Source organism: Sturnus vulgaris, chromosome 3 (genome assembly GCF_052056855.1).
Source record: "Sturnus vulgaris isolate bStuVul1 chromosome 3, bStuVul1.hap1, whole genome shotgun sequence".
Lineage (NCBI taxonomy): Eukaryota > Metazoa > Chordata > Aves > Passeriformes > Sturnidae > Sturnus > Sturnus vulgaris.
This window is the reverse complement of record NC_142245.1, coordinates 33,898,669-33,913,776: the sequence shown is the minus strand read 5'-3', so window position 1 is coordinate 33,913,776 and position 15,108 is coordinate 33,898,669. Positions and strand designations below refer to the sequence as shown.

Genomic DNA, 15,108 nt, shown 5'->3' with positions numbered 1-15,108 from the left:
ACTTAAATACATGCGAGCTGCATTTCCATTTAGAGCAACTTTCTGTTTTTTTCTCCTATAAGTACAGTCAATGCAAATTTTCTTAATTTAAACATTAGACATTAATACTGTAGTGATCACCCACTACACATCATGTGTTGCAATCTATTCCTTATTAACCAATAACCTATGCAGAGCCAGGAGCTGAAACATACTGCTGCTGTTTCTGCAGAATTGCTTAAGCCCATGAATTTAAAACAGCAGATGTCTTTCAAACAAACATTTTTCTCTGTAAAAAAAATATTATTTAAAAACAAGAATTTTAATGTCAGAGGTTTTTTATTTTCAATAGGGATGCTTTCTATATTATATGCATTTTTTATCATTGGAATTTACTTACAATAATGCTTCCCTGTACATGTTCAGTCATAAAAAATTTGGGAGACTTGAAACAGAAGACAAATATAATAAAAAATATAAATGGTGTGAGAAAAAAAGCTTTGAAAATTTTAGAAATATTAAAGTAGACATGGAAGCACCTTTTCCTCATTTAAAAGTGGAATATGGAAGTAAAGACACAAGCCAGTGAAACATACATGGCAAAGAGAGGGAACAAGCCTATCTGAAAAATCCAGACCCTTTACAAAGAACCACAAGAGTCCTTTGTGCACACATAGTGGGACCAGCAATTAAAACATCACGTATCTCCAAGAAAGGGTGTAGTTCATGGGTTGTCAACATCAGCTTCCCAGTTTATGGGTTGCCAGCATCAACTTCCAAACACACTGCCCAATTTAGGTGCCAGAGAGGAACAGTTAACATAAGGGTGGCAAGGAATTCCAGTCAGCACAATATTTTAATCCATGACCTCAACGCTATCTGTAAAGATAATAATAAAGGCAAATTTGAAAAGCACCTTTTTTTTTTTTTTCAGATACAGAGGCCCACACAGGGCTGAGAACTGCCAGTGTTTCCACAAGAGCAACTAAACTGACAAGTGATGGCAAAAATCCCCAGTAGCCTTTAATGGCCTTTTGGTGGCTCTTCACCAGGCACGGGGACAGCCTGCTGGTATGAATGGCCCCACTCCACACCAAATGGAGAACTCTGCCGATTTTCACCACTAAAGAACATTGTTTGAAGGCCCAGTTCCCAGGCAGGCTGGAAGGAGACAGAGAGGAGGAGCAAGAGGAGAGCTTACTTCCTCCTTTGCCGCTCTTCTCCATGCGGTACTGGTAGATGTGCAGCGTGAAGAGCATGTGGGAGTTGCGGTGATCCTCCTCATCGCAGTCCCGCTGGCTGCTGCGGCGGGAGGCGATGGCGGCGTCCAGGAAGAAGGCAGCCTTCTCTGCCGTAGGGGCACGGAGCTCGCTCTGGTTCTGAAGCTGCAGGTAACACCAGGGAGAAATGGCTGAGAAATTCCCACACAGGTCAACACCATCAGACAACCTCCCGCAATCAACATATGGTGTGGAGACACTGGCTTCCACTGGGACCAAAAAGGAGGAGGTGCCCAAAGGACTGAGACCCTCCCAGCACTGGCAGTGGCAGTAGCATGCCCTCTAGGAGCCCTCATAGCTAGAAGTAGGAAAAAAAATTGTGGAGGACATGGCAATCCCAAACTCAACAGCCAGTGGAGAACAGCAGCGGCAGGGCTATGTGTTACCCTTCAGAAAGTATTAGAAGGAAGCAGTCCACAGATAAATCCCCAAAATAACAGGACTGAAGCCTATGTTCTGCCCTATGGCACATGAGGAGCAGCCCAGAAGAGAAGCCTTTTCCTTGCCCCTTCACACCAGAAGTTTATTATGCATCTGCTCACAAGCCAGGGCAATCCATTAAATGGAACAAGGCAGGTAATGTACAAATATTCATATTTGCTGGACCTCAATCCCTGTCACCAGTCTACTCTTAACTCTCTTAAGTGACAGACAGCATAGGAGGGCAGATATTATTAAACCTTCCTAACCTTAGGAATGCATGCATGTTTCGTGGCACATAAGACTAGTTTGTCTGTGCAAGGGACACGTGACTGTGCAATCTGATGGCATTTGTTTTGGCAGTACACAGAACTGGCCCCCAGCCCATAGGATAGATTCGTCTTGCCTGGCATAAAAACAGCAAGGAGCTCCCTGTTCATGGGGTTTGTTCCCCTGCTATATAACATAGCTGACAGCTAAGTTCTCCAAAAGACAGTATTTCTGCTTTCTCTTTGCAACCATTAATCAGCCTGAGGAGGGATTAATCTGAGGCTGTGTGTAGGATTCAGTGACACAGCTGCAGGTTATGCTCTCCCAGGAAAGAGGAAGGGGGACAGGAAGGAGTTAACAAGGCCAGCAGAAGGCAGGCCAGTCTGTGGGCTGATCTCACTAATGTAAGCAACAAGAAAATGTGCATACTTGGAAAGGTCCAGTGACAGACAGTATGACATATGGTGATCACTCATTTGCTACACACACTGCTGATTCTGCATATCTGCATGGCTATAATATAATATCTTCCCTTCGTGTGAGGATTTGGAGAATTCAGGTGTATGACACAAGACTCCAGAACGTCTTGTAAGCACACATGAAAAGGCTTCTTTCCTCGCAATTTAATTCAGTCTTTCACACTGCAGAGATACATAGGTGTCTCATGGAGCTACCTCTTCTTCACTGATCTAAAATAATTCATTTTGCATATAGCTAAACAAGCTACCATAATGGAGTATTTCTTATTATTGCTATTGTGCTAAAATGCCTTAATAAAGAATTAAGCTCTAAGGAGATGCTGGTTGTGACACAGTTATGTAACACATGCAACTTACATATGCAAATTCTTAACTGAGCCATGCATCACCCCGACAGGAACTGTGCAGACCCAAATCTCTCATCTTTACTAGACTGCACCAGTTACTGGATACCAGAGGGCAAGATCTCTTGTGATACAGTAAGTATTTCATAAAACACTGAAGTCAGGAGTTAAGTGAAAATGAGAACTCTAATTGTTATTTAAAATCAAAACACAACTTTATAGTTCTTAGGTAGAATGTAAAAGAATGGAAAATATGACCTAAGTATGCCTAAAAAGCTTAAACCACAAAGAGATAAGACACAAAATTTATTACTTGCTGTTTAAAATCTCACAGTTCATGACTCATGTGGATGTGAGTCATGATCTCTAGATGCTTGCAGCTGGATATATGGTACATGACCCTGTAGGTCTGTTCCCTTCTCCCTCCACTCCCCATCCCGGAATATGCAGGGCTGCAGGTTCTCGACAGAAGCAGCCTTTGCCTTTCAGGTTGAAAGAATGTTTTCAAGCTCCATCACCTTCTTTTGCTCCCTCTTCATCTACTCATACAAAAAGCACATTTACTCCCTCACAAACAGCAAAAGAAAAGAATAGGTCCCTTTTCCCCTCAAACCAAGAGAGGGGGGGAAAAGTAGGGCTGCTAAGAATTTTTCATAGTTACCCAGAAAACAGACGAGCCAGTTACTCATTCCTACTAAAACTCCAAACCTGAGAAGAGTTTGTGTTTTGCTTGACTTGCCCAGCTCAGGAATTTACTTCTGCAATTAATAAGTAGCAATTAATGCTCCCTACAACACTGCTAATGCAAATGCTGCAAATAACGTAGTTTATAAAGAAATAAACAGCCATATTAATGGCCTACAGCAATTTGTGCAGTACTGTAAATATTTTAGCTTGCTGTTTTACAAAAGAGAGATCACACTTTTCTTTCTTTTTTTTTTAAGAATGAGGTGAATTTGTGCTTGCACTGAATGTTTTCACGTTTTATTGCAAACACAAGCCCTTGCTCAATATCAGTTATACCAGAGGTACAAATATTTAGGCCAGGAGAGCAGATGGCCCTGCAGCTGCAGTTCATAAAGTTCTTGCATGCTTTAAAGTAAACACTTTCAAGTCTATAAACTTTATGCTCTGGGTAGTTCTTGAATTTGAACCATCTCAATAGCGCCAGAAGAAAAACAAAAGAAGTTATGTTACTTGTTTCAGTGTAAAATTAATCTTGGATTCACCTGCATGCCACAAATGGGGTCTTCACAAAGGTAGACACCTGGGGACTGGCCATCTTGCAGGCTACCTGTAGCCACTTCTGACAACAGGTCTCTCAGATTTTCTTCTTTCCCCCACACTTCCACTGCAGAAATCCGGACCGAGAAGCGTGCTCCTGTCTTCTCTTTGCGTTCGTTAATCAACTTGAATAGCCACGAGATGGCACAAGGAATTATTCCAAGATTTTGCATGGAATCATCCTTCCCAATCATGGTGTATGACTTCCCTGTCAGGAATGGGGGGATGAAGAAAATATAACATCACATCTTTCCCAGGACCTTGGCAGCCTTCTGCCAAGAGATATTATCTCGCACAGCTTCATGAAAACAACTTCACTACAAGAACAGTCAGCAATGGGAAAATATAGGCAGGTAGACAAATTGGACATGAAAAATGCAGATGAAATTTTGGTCTTCTTTCAAAAATCATTACCTCATGCATTCCCCTGACAATATCCCACTCCCAAGGCAGGATGCTGCAGGCCCCCACTTTTCAATGCTGCAGCCTCTGATGTGGTTGAATCATGGAGGGAATTGAGCAGAGCAGGAGTGTCATGGTCTCTCAAAATATCTCCTTTGAATACTGTAAGTGTGTTATTCTTTCAATACCATTTTACTTCAAAGCACCAGATTGTATTTCAAATGCTGGAGTTGAGATTGACATAAACTTGGTCCCAGAATCACACAGAATGTAACTTCATTCAGAAAAAAAAACCCCAAAACCAACCAGGTATATGTGATCACTTGGTGCAGAAGTGGGTCCAGAACAATTAATATTTCATCTGGGTCTAAACCATCCCCTGGTTAGGTATTTTTTAACTCTGCAATTATAGCTCTGGCTTGTCTTTGCTGTTAAAGTTTGGCGATTAAGAACAGACACAGAGTACTATCTTAAACTGCTTCAGGTGTCACTACACATAATGCTTTAGATAAGTTTTCTAAAGCTCCTAAATTTATATGCCAAGCGATAAAGATACACAGCCTTTCAGGCAAGTAGTTGTGGCTTCTTTACCTTCTTTTATTTCTTATGTTGAATCTCTGTGGAAAAAGATCAGTGAAAAAAATACTTCTATGCACATGTCTGTGTCAAGGTCTGGGTAAGTCCATGGTTTGTGGAATGGTGGTAGTGCAGTTAACAAAGCAACTGCAGAGACTCAACTCGAGCTTCAGCAAAACCCTAGCTAGGATATCTCTCTAAAGGACGTGTAGCACTTGTGAGAGCCTGTTATCTGGTGGCCTCCTTTTCCAACTCATTTCCAATCTTGTGTTTGGCAGGTCACAGGGGGGTTAAATATCTAAGAGCTCATCCTAATGTCACTCCTGCCTGGTCCAGAGTGGCCTCCTGGTGTAACTGGAACACCAAGCTGCTCCATTCATTGTATCAGACCTGGTTGCATTGCAGCATTCGGTGCTCTCCAGGTTTTGCTGCTTATAATTTGGGATAATCATGGCCTGATACAGCTTGACCTTCTTCACCACCTCCAAAACTGAATTATCCTTTTACATTATATGTGTACCTCTGTGGTTCTTTGAGACAGTAAAGAACGGAGATCATTGCACACATGCAAATAAACCCCTCTTCATTCAAGAGACAGTTCTTCCAAAATAAGATAAACTTGAACAAAACATATGATTACTCTCAAAATCTAGTTATTTCAAAATAATAATGTGTTAATGATGATGATTCTCCTTTTTACCGTCCTTCCATGAATACCTGAAATGCTACTGGAGCATGTCTGAAGTGTGAATTTTGATCCATCAGTAACATTCAGTTAACCATTAGAATAATAGTTGTTGGAGACAGAGTAGGAAGAGGTCAGCAATGAGTGAATTGTCTAATCAGGGAATAGAGTACAAATCAAACTATTTGAGTGTCCAGTCACACTCCATAAAAGCGTCATCACAAACATCACAAACCTGAGTGAATACTCATAGTACACAGCTCGATAAAAGTGGCATTTGGGCAAACCCTCACCAACACCAAGCACATTTGGAAAACTGTAGATCACTGTTGGGCCATTCATTAATGAATGAAGACAATGCAAGACTAAATTGCTATCATATTTAAGGGCTGAAATGAAGCAAAAATTCAAAGGTAACTTCTGTTCCAAAGACCATGCTGACCAACATATACACAATAAGCAAAGTGAATAAATATGTAAGCAAGAGGTAAAGATGTAGTACAAGATCATGTACAAATACAATTCAAATACAATTAATATACACAGACAAATTAAAGTTTGCTTTCCTTAACCTAACAGACTAGCAATTCGGGGTTAAAAATATTCATTTTACTGCTTAAGTAGGGAAATTTAGCAATACCAACCAAGCTTGGCATGACCAAAGCAGAACACGCAGCCATCTGCCCCATTGACCACAGACTGGATCACCTCAGCCACAGTCCCAGCACATACTTCAGCCTGTCACAGGTATTAGAAAAGAAAAAAGAAAAAAAAAAAGAAAAAAAAAAAAACCAAAAAGAAAAAAAAAAAAAAGAAAAAAAAACCAGAAAAAAGAAAAAAAAAAAGGAAAGGAAGAAAACAAAAGCATTAACAATACTAAGGAAAATCATTCTTTTCACCACAAAGTGGAAATAATGTCTTCCCTGCTCCAAACACCATGTTGAAGAATCAATAATCTAATCCTGCTAGTCTTGTTCATGTGACCTGTGCTGTTGATAGGAGTGACATTACTTGTGTAAGCACATGAAGCAGGACTTTTGTTCTGGATCAAGTAAGTTTCATTTGCTGATGCACCAACATCCTTAGTGGGGTTAAGAAAAATACACATCTTGTAAGGGGATGTAGTTGGTTTGTTAGAATTGCCTATTTAAGGGATTTTTAAATATAGTTTTGATTTTAAAAAAATCCAACACTGAGGAATTTTTGCAGGCTCGATAATTTGCCCAATTATGGACTGAGTTCAATTCCACTAGCATGTAGGTAAGGAATGTGAAGGGAAAAAACATCCTCTTTAGAATTAGCTAGGTGATCCAACATTATTATGAGTCTTCTCAGCTTTTTGCAGAAGTAGACTCCATTCTGAAAACTGTAGCAGTATTTTGAGAAGTACAACACAGAAATTTACCCCAGGCATTCTTGGATTTAAGGTTCAAGCAGGCTGAATGGTTGACAGTGCTCCTGCAACAACTTCTCAACAACAGTGGATGAAATTCAAGCAGAATTCACAGTTTAGGCCTTGATGGGAAGCACTTTGCATTTGACAGCACATCAAGTAAATTCACCCTGGTTCATGGCTACTTTTAGACTATCTGTACAACCGAAAATAAAATGGGCCAAGTAAGGGACTGTTCACAGGCCAGCCCCTTGAACTGCATCCAGGCATTAGTCTGCAGGGTGCTAGCTGCTTGGACCAGGACTAGGTAAGGGAGTGACCTAAGCATACAATTATGTGACAGTACTTTAGATGGCCCTGTGTCCTAGCTCTGTTTGGTTTATGGATACAGAGCCAGCCTTAGGACTTTTTTCTAATTATATTTTGCAATGTCACTTTACTCTTTTACTGTCCTCATAACATTTAGGTAACACGGTTCATCAAACCAAAGTCTAATAAGGATAAGAAACCTGAATATATATTCATGAATAAAGATTTGTGGATTAAAATCCCCATCTTCTTATTGCAAACTGTACAATAGAACACCATAAAAAAATCCTTTATCCTTTACTTAATAGAGAACTGCATTAGAAAACTGTAGTTCTGATCACATCTCTGCAAACACTAAACAGTAATATTTTATATTACACAGCAACTTGTTGATAATGAGGATTTTCCTATTAGACACCATTTGGCACATTTATTGAATGTATAATTTTAGGAGAAATTATTTACAGTAAAGAATAAAGAAAGCACACCATTATTCAGCTAAAATTTAACAAATCAAATTCATTATTGACGATCATGGCAGACCAAATTCAGCCCTGGTACGAGTGCACTGAAAGCGCTACTGCTGCAGCAGAAATCAATTTGGCTGTGGTGCCCGCTGCTGCTTAGACAACTCTTGAGATCATACAGGACCTACCTGTGATGCATCTTGAGGGAAAACAGCATCAAAAGCAAACATCTTGGGTGGAACCTGGCTGCCCCTTTTCTGGAAAGCATTCTGACCTCCGCAGGCCAATGGGTCATACAGCGTGATTTGCTTCTTGCGGGGATCAACTTTCAGGAAAGAGCTGGACTCAGACGTGTCTCTGGCAAGCGTGGAAGAAATGCGCACCATGACTTTGACCTGTCAGCAAACACACAGAGACGTGAGCACATTCCATCAGTCTGCTGCTTGCCCTACAACTGGGAGGCTGAATGAAGCTTCCAACTACACTTGACCACCAAACCATATTTGCTTGCTGTAGCTAGTGTCTCAGGGGGAGTCAGTGAATATGCAGGAAGTATTAGGCAGAATTTGTCCTAAACTATGAAGTGAATGAAGCCAGAACTCTCAATCTATTTCAACAAGCAACTTTGAGAATTACAATGTACATCATGGTATTTTAGTGTTGATGCTACTCAAGTACAATGAGGAAGTATTACACCACCTTGTCTTACTCTCAATATAAATTGAAAATTAACCGTACCCTGGTGGCCCAATTAAGAAAGCTGAAAGATATTCTAGAATGCTAAGCTTTCAGAACTGCTGTGGTTTCTACAAGACAGCCTGATCAATAAGACCCCATAAAAGCCAGATCTATAATTTACACCTTTGCAATTCTAATTCAAATGCAAAGATGAAGTGCACAGTTCTGAGTGTCATCATCAAAGAGCTGTGAAAAGAGTCCCATTTTAATGGTCAGATTTTGAAATTACCGTCAAGGGAGTGAATGTAATAAGCAATAAAAGATTTGTTAAAACATGTTAGCTCACAATTCATTAAATAACTACCTAATAAGATGTTATTCCTGAGACAAAAATAAATCTTCATAGATTTAATGAGGTTATGCTGTATCCTTAGCTGAGTTGGTAAGCAATACAGATGTAAGTAAAACTCATGACAATCAATCTAACTTTGGTTTTCCCCATAAATCCACCACCTGCAGGCACGTGAACTCCTGACTTTAGAGGGTGAACATCACCTCTCTGCCAGTTCTAGTGACACCACACTTTCTCCTAGAGCAGACTGGCTTTCGCACCAACTAGAAAGAACTTTTATGTTAATGCTCCTTAATCGTATGCCACTTCTATCTAACCCACCCACGTTTGGCATGCAAGTGACAACAAAGGGTCATGTCAGCACAGGGTGGGAGCACATCTGCTGCTGGAATGGCAGATGCATTCTGAGAGGAGGTTGCAGCCCCAGAAGCTGGGCTGCAGTTCCTGTTGGTCTCACTGAGACTGGTGCTCTCTGTATGTAGGGCTCATTTCATGCTGGCCCAAGCTCATCCCACATGCAAATAAATCAGCTGCTTTGAGAAGTAAAATCTGGGAAAATTCATTTTTGACACAACTCCTTTGAAGACAATAGAATGAGACCAGAGATTAACTGGTATTATTCAGTATTTCTGTGACATCTTCTCTGTATATCAGTCAGTCAAACTGGTAATTTGACTGCAATATTTTAACCTGGCAAAACAAGCTGTCATTAAATCGTGAAATGGTCACAAAACTGCTCACACAATTTCAGTTTTACACATCTGAGGTAAAAAGGAAAAATACTGCTTGGGTAGGAATGTGTTCTTCTGCTCAGTTGAGCTGCTTATGAAACCTAACCTCTAACTGTAAAAAGCCACCTCTAATGTCTTGCCAAAGGCATTCTTCTGGACCCAACCCTAAGCTGACTTCTACTGAGGACAACAGCAGCTAACACACCCAGTCAGTCCACATGAACTGGGCAAGGTCTGTTTATTCCAGCCCTAGGTCTCCTGGAAGATCAGAAGGGAAGCTCTGGTCAAGTTAGCAGGGAAATAAGGGAGTACAATTATAAATCCATAGGGAGCAAGAAAACAAAGGGCAGTATCAATCTTGTGCTGTTTTCCTACTTTCAACTTCATTTGCTTTTGTCTTTCTTTTACTGTGTCCCACATTTTTAAGTAGATACTAATATCACGAGTATTAGACTGACCTGCTGGAAAACAAAATAAATGCTATGCTTCAACTACTTTAAATAAAATACTTGCTTTAGAAAGCTCTTTCCTGGTAAGTTTATGTGTGTTTTTGGCTGCTGTGAAATCATGTCACTCAGATCCTTGATCTTTGTGTGCAAAGGAAAGTTAAGTGAATTCTCTAGGCTAAGTTTTTTGGGTTTTGGAGAACGGACAATGCGTGAAATTTAACAACCTTTCATATACAGGCAGTCTAAGAACTCCTTCTGGCCTCAAACTGTATGGGCATGCAGTTTTAACAGCAGCTACACCGGCTTTGTTATGGTCTAATATTACTGGCATGGGTCCGGATTTAAACCTGTTCACACAAAATCAGATTAATACCTGCCACTTCTTACTGAAGTAATACTGCAAATCCTCCTAACTTCCAACAGCTATAGTGATAGAAGCTAAGGCATCAGGTTCCTCTTTCCCAAGAGTAAAATAGCAGTTTAACTGAAATCCAAAAAATTTGGTAGCATCAGATAAACTGAATGAGCCTCTATTAAAAAAAAAAAAAAGTGCTCAACTCAGAAGCCTCAGGAACTGTCAAACAAAACATACAGCTCCTCAAAATTGTCAAATATAGACATTTCTCAAGAAAAATACTGCTATTGCTATGAACCTTTGTACTTCGTGTGCACTGCAGATTTTGGTTTTGAGACCTAATGGTTCACACAATCACAGAATTGCATGGGTTGGAAAAAAACCCCATAAGATCTTGAGTTCAGCTGTTAACATGTAACAGCCAAGTCCACCACTAAGCCATGTCCCTAAGTGCCATGTCTGCACAGAATCCTAGAATAGTTTAGCGTGGAAAAGACCACGTTCATATATGTTAGGGCAGAGGAATACCATATTGATCACATGTGGGTATATTCTTAGCTGGACCACTTCTTACTCATCATGTAGATAGCTATGTGCCTTGGGACACTGTACCATAGGTAATTCTGCTCACCTCCTTTTAGACCAGCCTGCAGGAGCTGTCACCACCTGGGTCAGTTGTCTGACCCCTTTGCAGGCAATGGAGAGGAACTGACATTTCCAGCACTTAATTTGCATGTTCTGTTTCATAACAGATGAACTCCACAAATACCTCTTGCTTTCTCTATAGCACCACAGGCATCTTAAAAGTTTACCTGAGATGGAGGTGCCTACATTGTAGGCTGCCTAAAGTTATTCTTTTTGCTCCAAGCATAATAAAAATGCTCTTTCTGGGCAGCACAGTGCCTGGCCCAAACTCCATAGCCCACACACACAAACATACAAATCTGTGTGACAGTCTCCAGCAAAAATCACATGCCAGCAAAAATAAAGTTAGGCACAACAGTGTCATGGACACAGAATAAAAGTAGTAACAACAGATTATTTAAACTCATCTGGTAATTTGTAGGCACTTAAATATTCTTCCAGGCCAGTTTCACACTAGTGCAATCCTTTCAAATTACTCCTGATTTACATTACAGTAATTGATAAAACAATTAGATCCCATCTGTGCAGACTGTATGTCCCCTATATGCCATAGGAGCTGTGACTATAACAGAAACCCAATGGGCAGGCAAAATACAGGCAAACTTCAGTCCTAAGAAACACATTCAGAACTACATATGTAACAGTGACACAGTAAACTAGGCAGATCAAAACAGATTTTAAAACATCTGAGCCAAATATATCGTCCAAGAAGACAGCCAAGCTTGTGGTCTGGGAATCAGCTTGAGATTGGGGAATTAGGGCCCCTCCGGATGCCTGTGTCTAAATGCAGTATGACTGAGCTTTTGGTGTGGTCTGTTTCACACTGTCCACCTGTACAGGAGGCAGAGTCACAGCTTACTTCACTGCCAGGCACACAAAGATTCAGTCACTGCCTGGCCTCAAAAGAACTGGCAGTAGCCATTTTTTCAACACTCCATTATAAAGCATTATTATGCTTGTAACCTAAATCCAAGGATTTAGGCAAAGCATTTCCCAAAAGTGGTTATGACAAGAGTAAATCAACTAACAGCAGTAGAAATTATGGGAGACCACGGCCCCCTGCTCTGCTGTTCTGCTGTTTCACAGTCCTTCATGCAATTTATAGGCAGGGGGTTAGCAGGGGAGGCTCAGAGTCTGTGCTGGCCCCTGAAAATCCAAACCACAGGAGAGGCAGCATCTGGATGGACAAATGTAACTCAGCCAGCTATGGGGATAGCACAGGAACTTGCTGGACTTAAAAGACTTCAGCTCAATTTAAGGAACAGAGAGGCTGAAGATCACAGTGCTGCTCTGGGGAACTCAGAAATACATTATGGTTAATTTGAACTGAATTAACTGAAGAGTGAAGTTTAAGAATGCCAATACTTTATGCTTGTAATTTATATTTAAATAAAGTATAAATTCGACTTCTCTTTAAAAAGAAGAAAGAAGGTTTTCTGCTTCACTTCCTATGTGTCATTACTCCTTCAACCCACTGCTGCAGTTTCCCACTAATCTCTTGTAATTGAAGCCTCTCAGAGATACCACTTGCGATTAATGGGACCACTCAGTCTGCCAGAGATTCTCGTTTGAATTCCAGTGATCAGGTCTTGGCAGTGCCCAGCCTCAGATGTACCTCTGACTGTTTCTATGGGGAAACATGAAAGCAATCTCCTGAGACAAGTGCTCTTGGCAAAACAAACAACCTGGGCCTAATTTTGATCTAATGTTACACGGATGCAAATCTGGCTGAACTCAGCAAGAATTACTCTATCTTAGGAATGGAGAGAGACTAAAAGAAAACGTCACTTACTCTGCATCACTGCTATGCCTTTTATAGGACAGAACTTCACTTCTTAGCTCTGCTCATGCTGGTAGTATTTTTAATGTGTTTTCTCTTATGAGTTTACAGTATTTCACTGGACAACTATTTGATCCAACAGCACCCCCACTTACTTCTCTGCATTTCAGTTCCTGCCTTCAAAGCCATGACTGACATGACTTGTTCTTACATGAGTTCTATAGTCATTGAATTCCACAATATTACTCCATATGTGAAATGCCAAAAATAAAAGCAGAGTTAGAGCAGGTTGGGTTTTTTGTATATTTGTCCATGTACTTATTTCACACACATGTGTGTATATTTCAATTATAAACATTGTTTTTTAAATCATATACATTTTCTAAATATATTTTTTCATAAATTTCTCTCTAAACAGCAATTATGGCACTGATGGGCTCCTTCATGGGTACCATTCAGTAGCATCAAGGGACAACCTAGGGAAATTGCTGTATTATCATTATGCAGCTGTGCTGTAAAAATAAACATAACACTTTTAATCAACTCTATGAAAGTTTCAGTTGCCTGAACCGTTTTTCTTTCTCCTTTTTTATCTAATGCATCCCTATAAACTCATCTACTATTTCTCAAAGAAGGAATTTGCTAATTGCAGGATTTTCCCCAGATAAACTCAATTTGTGACCTGTCGAGGACCTTTTGTTATGTTCATACTCTGTGGAGAAGGACAAAGGTTCAGCACACTCTGCAAAGTAGAACTGGTGCCAAAGAAATAAAAAAAAGAAAGCAGAGTCCAGCCACTGACACTGCCATGTCTCCTGTGCCCACAGGGGTCTGTCTGCAGCAAAATGAGCAGGGAAGGTGGGAGAGGTAAGCTGTGTCAAACCTGTATCACACACAAATAGCTGCAAACACAGACTGGAATGAGGCTACACAAGCAGAGATCCACACTGGGGATATTATAACTTCCTTCTACTCTTGCCTGTAAGATTTCATTTGGGGTTCATTTATCTAATTACTGCAGGGACAGGGCTAGACAGCTGTTGCTTCAGGCACTGTGCTTGCCTTTATGAGCTGCTTTTCTCATCAATCATTTGAGCAGCTTCTGCCGGATGTGCTCTGGGTAGTGGTGGGAGGCAGGAGCTGCAGTGCAGTCACAGGAGAGACAGGCCAGCCAGGACTATTGAGCTATTTCAGCACTCCATCAATGTAATGGCAATCACTGGCTGCAGGAACAGCCTTATTGGAGGTTAATGAAGAGTAGGTTTTGTAATTTCTCACTGTTACAGTTGTAAATAATAGTGTGAAGCATGAATTTTTGCTGTAGCCAGCCACAAAGTACTACAGCACAAGAAAATCTAGGCCATCCCATATGCCTGTGCACATATATACTTTTGCATGAAGGATGTAAAGTTTGAAGCCTCTCTATGGTGCCCAGAGGATATGAAAGATATGAAACCCTCTGTTAAGTATGTTAAAGGATTTTTCTTACAGATCATGAGCTAATTAGTTGATCATGCTAGCGTGAAATCTAGGAGGTCAAGATAAACAGACTGACCCAGAAGGCAACAAATGCAGGATTGTATGAGTGGACATTGCTTTAATGGAAATATGGTCACATTTAGAAAAAAACACAAACAAATAAACTCGGGTGAGTTATGCCAATGTAACCTGGTCAGGAAGCATGTGCAAACAGGCCTTGTTGTCCTCTCTTTCTATTTTCATAATGGTAACACTCCTAGGCTTCAGTGCTTTGCTTCAGCACAGATTAGAAAACACATAGGCCTGATCACTCTTGCTGTTGGTGAAAATAGGCTGTTACTGATACTGATGCTTTGGAAAAGCAGTGAAAATAACTGAAAAAGCAATGGTATTAGAGCATGCAGGTCTCCTCTTTTTTACAACAGTTCCTCTGTTTCTATCTTGTGTAATTACTAAAACTTTACCACCTCATCAACCCCATCCTGTACAGCAGTTGAACTAATTTGGACTTCTACTAATAGTGGGAAGTTGTGGCAGCACACTGTACCCAAACACGAATCATGTTATTCAAAAAATTTGCACTTATCACAATTGCACACTTTTTCAGTTGGACAATGCAACTTTAAGAATGAATTCAGTAAAATCTGGTGTGGAATATACTCAGGTCACAGGGCACAGCTCAGTGGTTTCCTGTACTGTTTGTGGCAGCAGTAGCTGTGAGTTTGTCACTATGGTTTGGTACAGCTGAAAG

General features: G+C 40.5%; 1 protein-coding gene across 1 annotated transcript in view; it reads right to left on the bottom strand.

Moving 5' to 3' along the window:
- KIF26B (kinesin family member 26B) overlaps positions 1-15,108 on the bottom strand; it is a 270,762-nt gene that overhangs the window by 57,088 nt on the left and 198,566 nt on the right. The window contains exons 6-9 of the mRNA XM_014878071.2: positions 8,077-8,283; positions 6,364-6,457; positions 4,002-4,264; positions 1,181-1,364 (exon numbers count right to left, since the gene is read on the bottom strand). Coding sequence (XP_014733557.2) covers positions 1,181-1,364; positions 4,002-4,264; positions 6,364-6,457; positions 8,077-8,283 — 748 coding nt within the window. The remainder of the gene's footprint in view (positions 1-1,180; positions 1,365-4,001; positions 4,265-6,363; positions 6,458-8,076; positions 8,284-15,108) is intronic.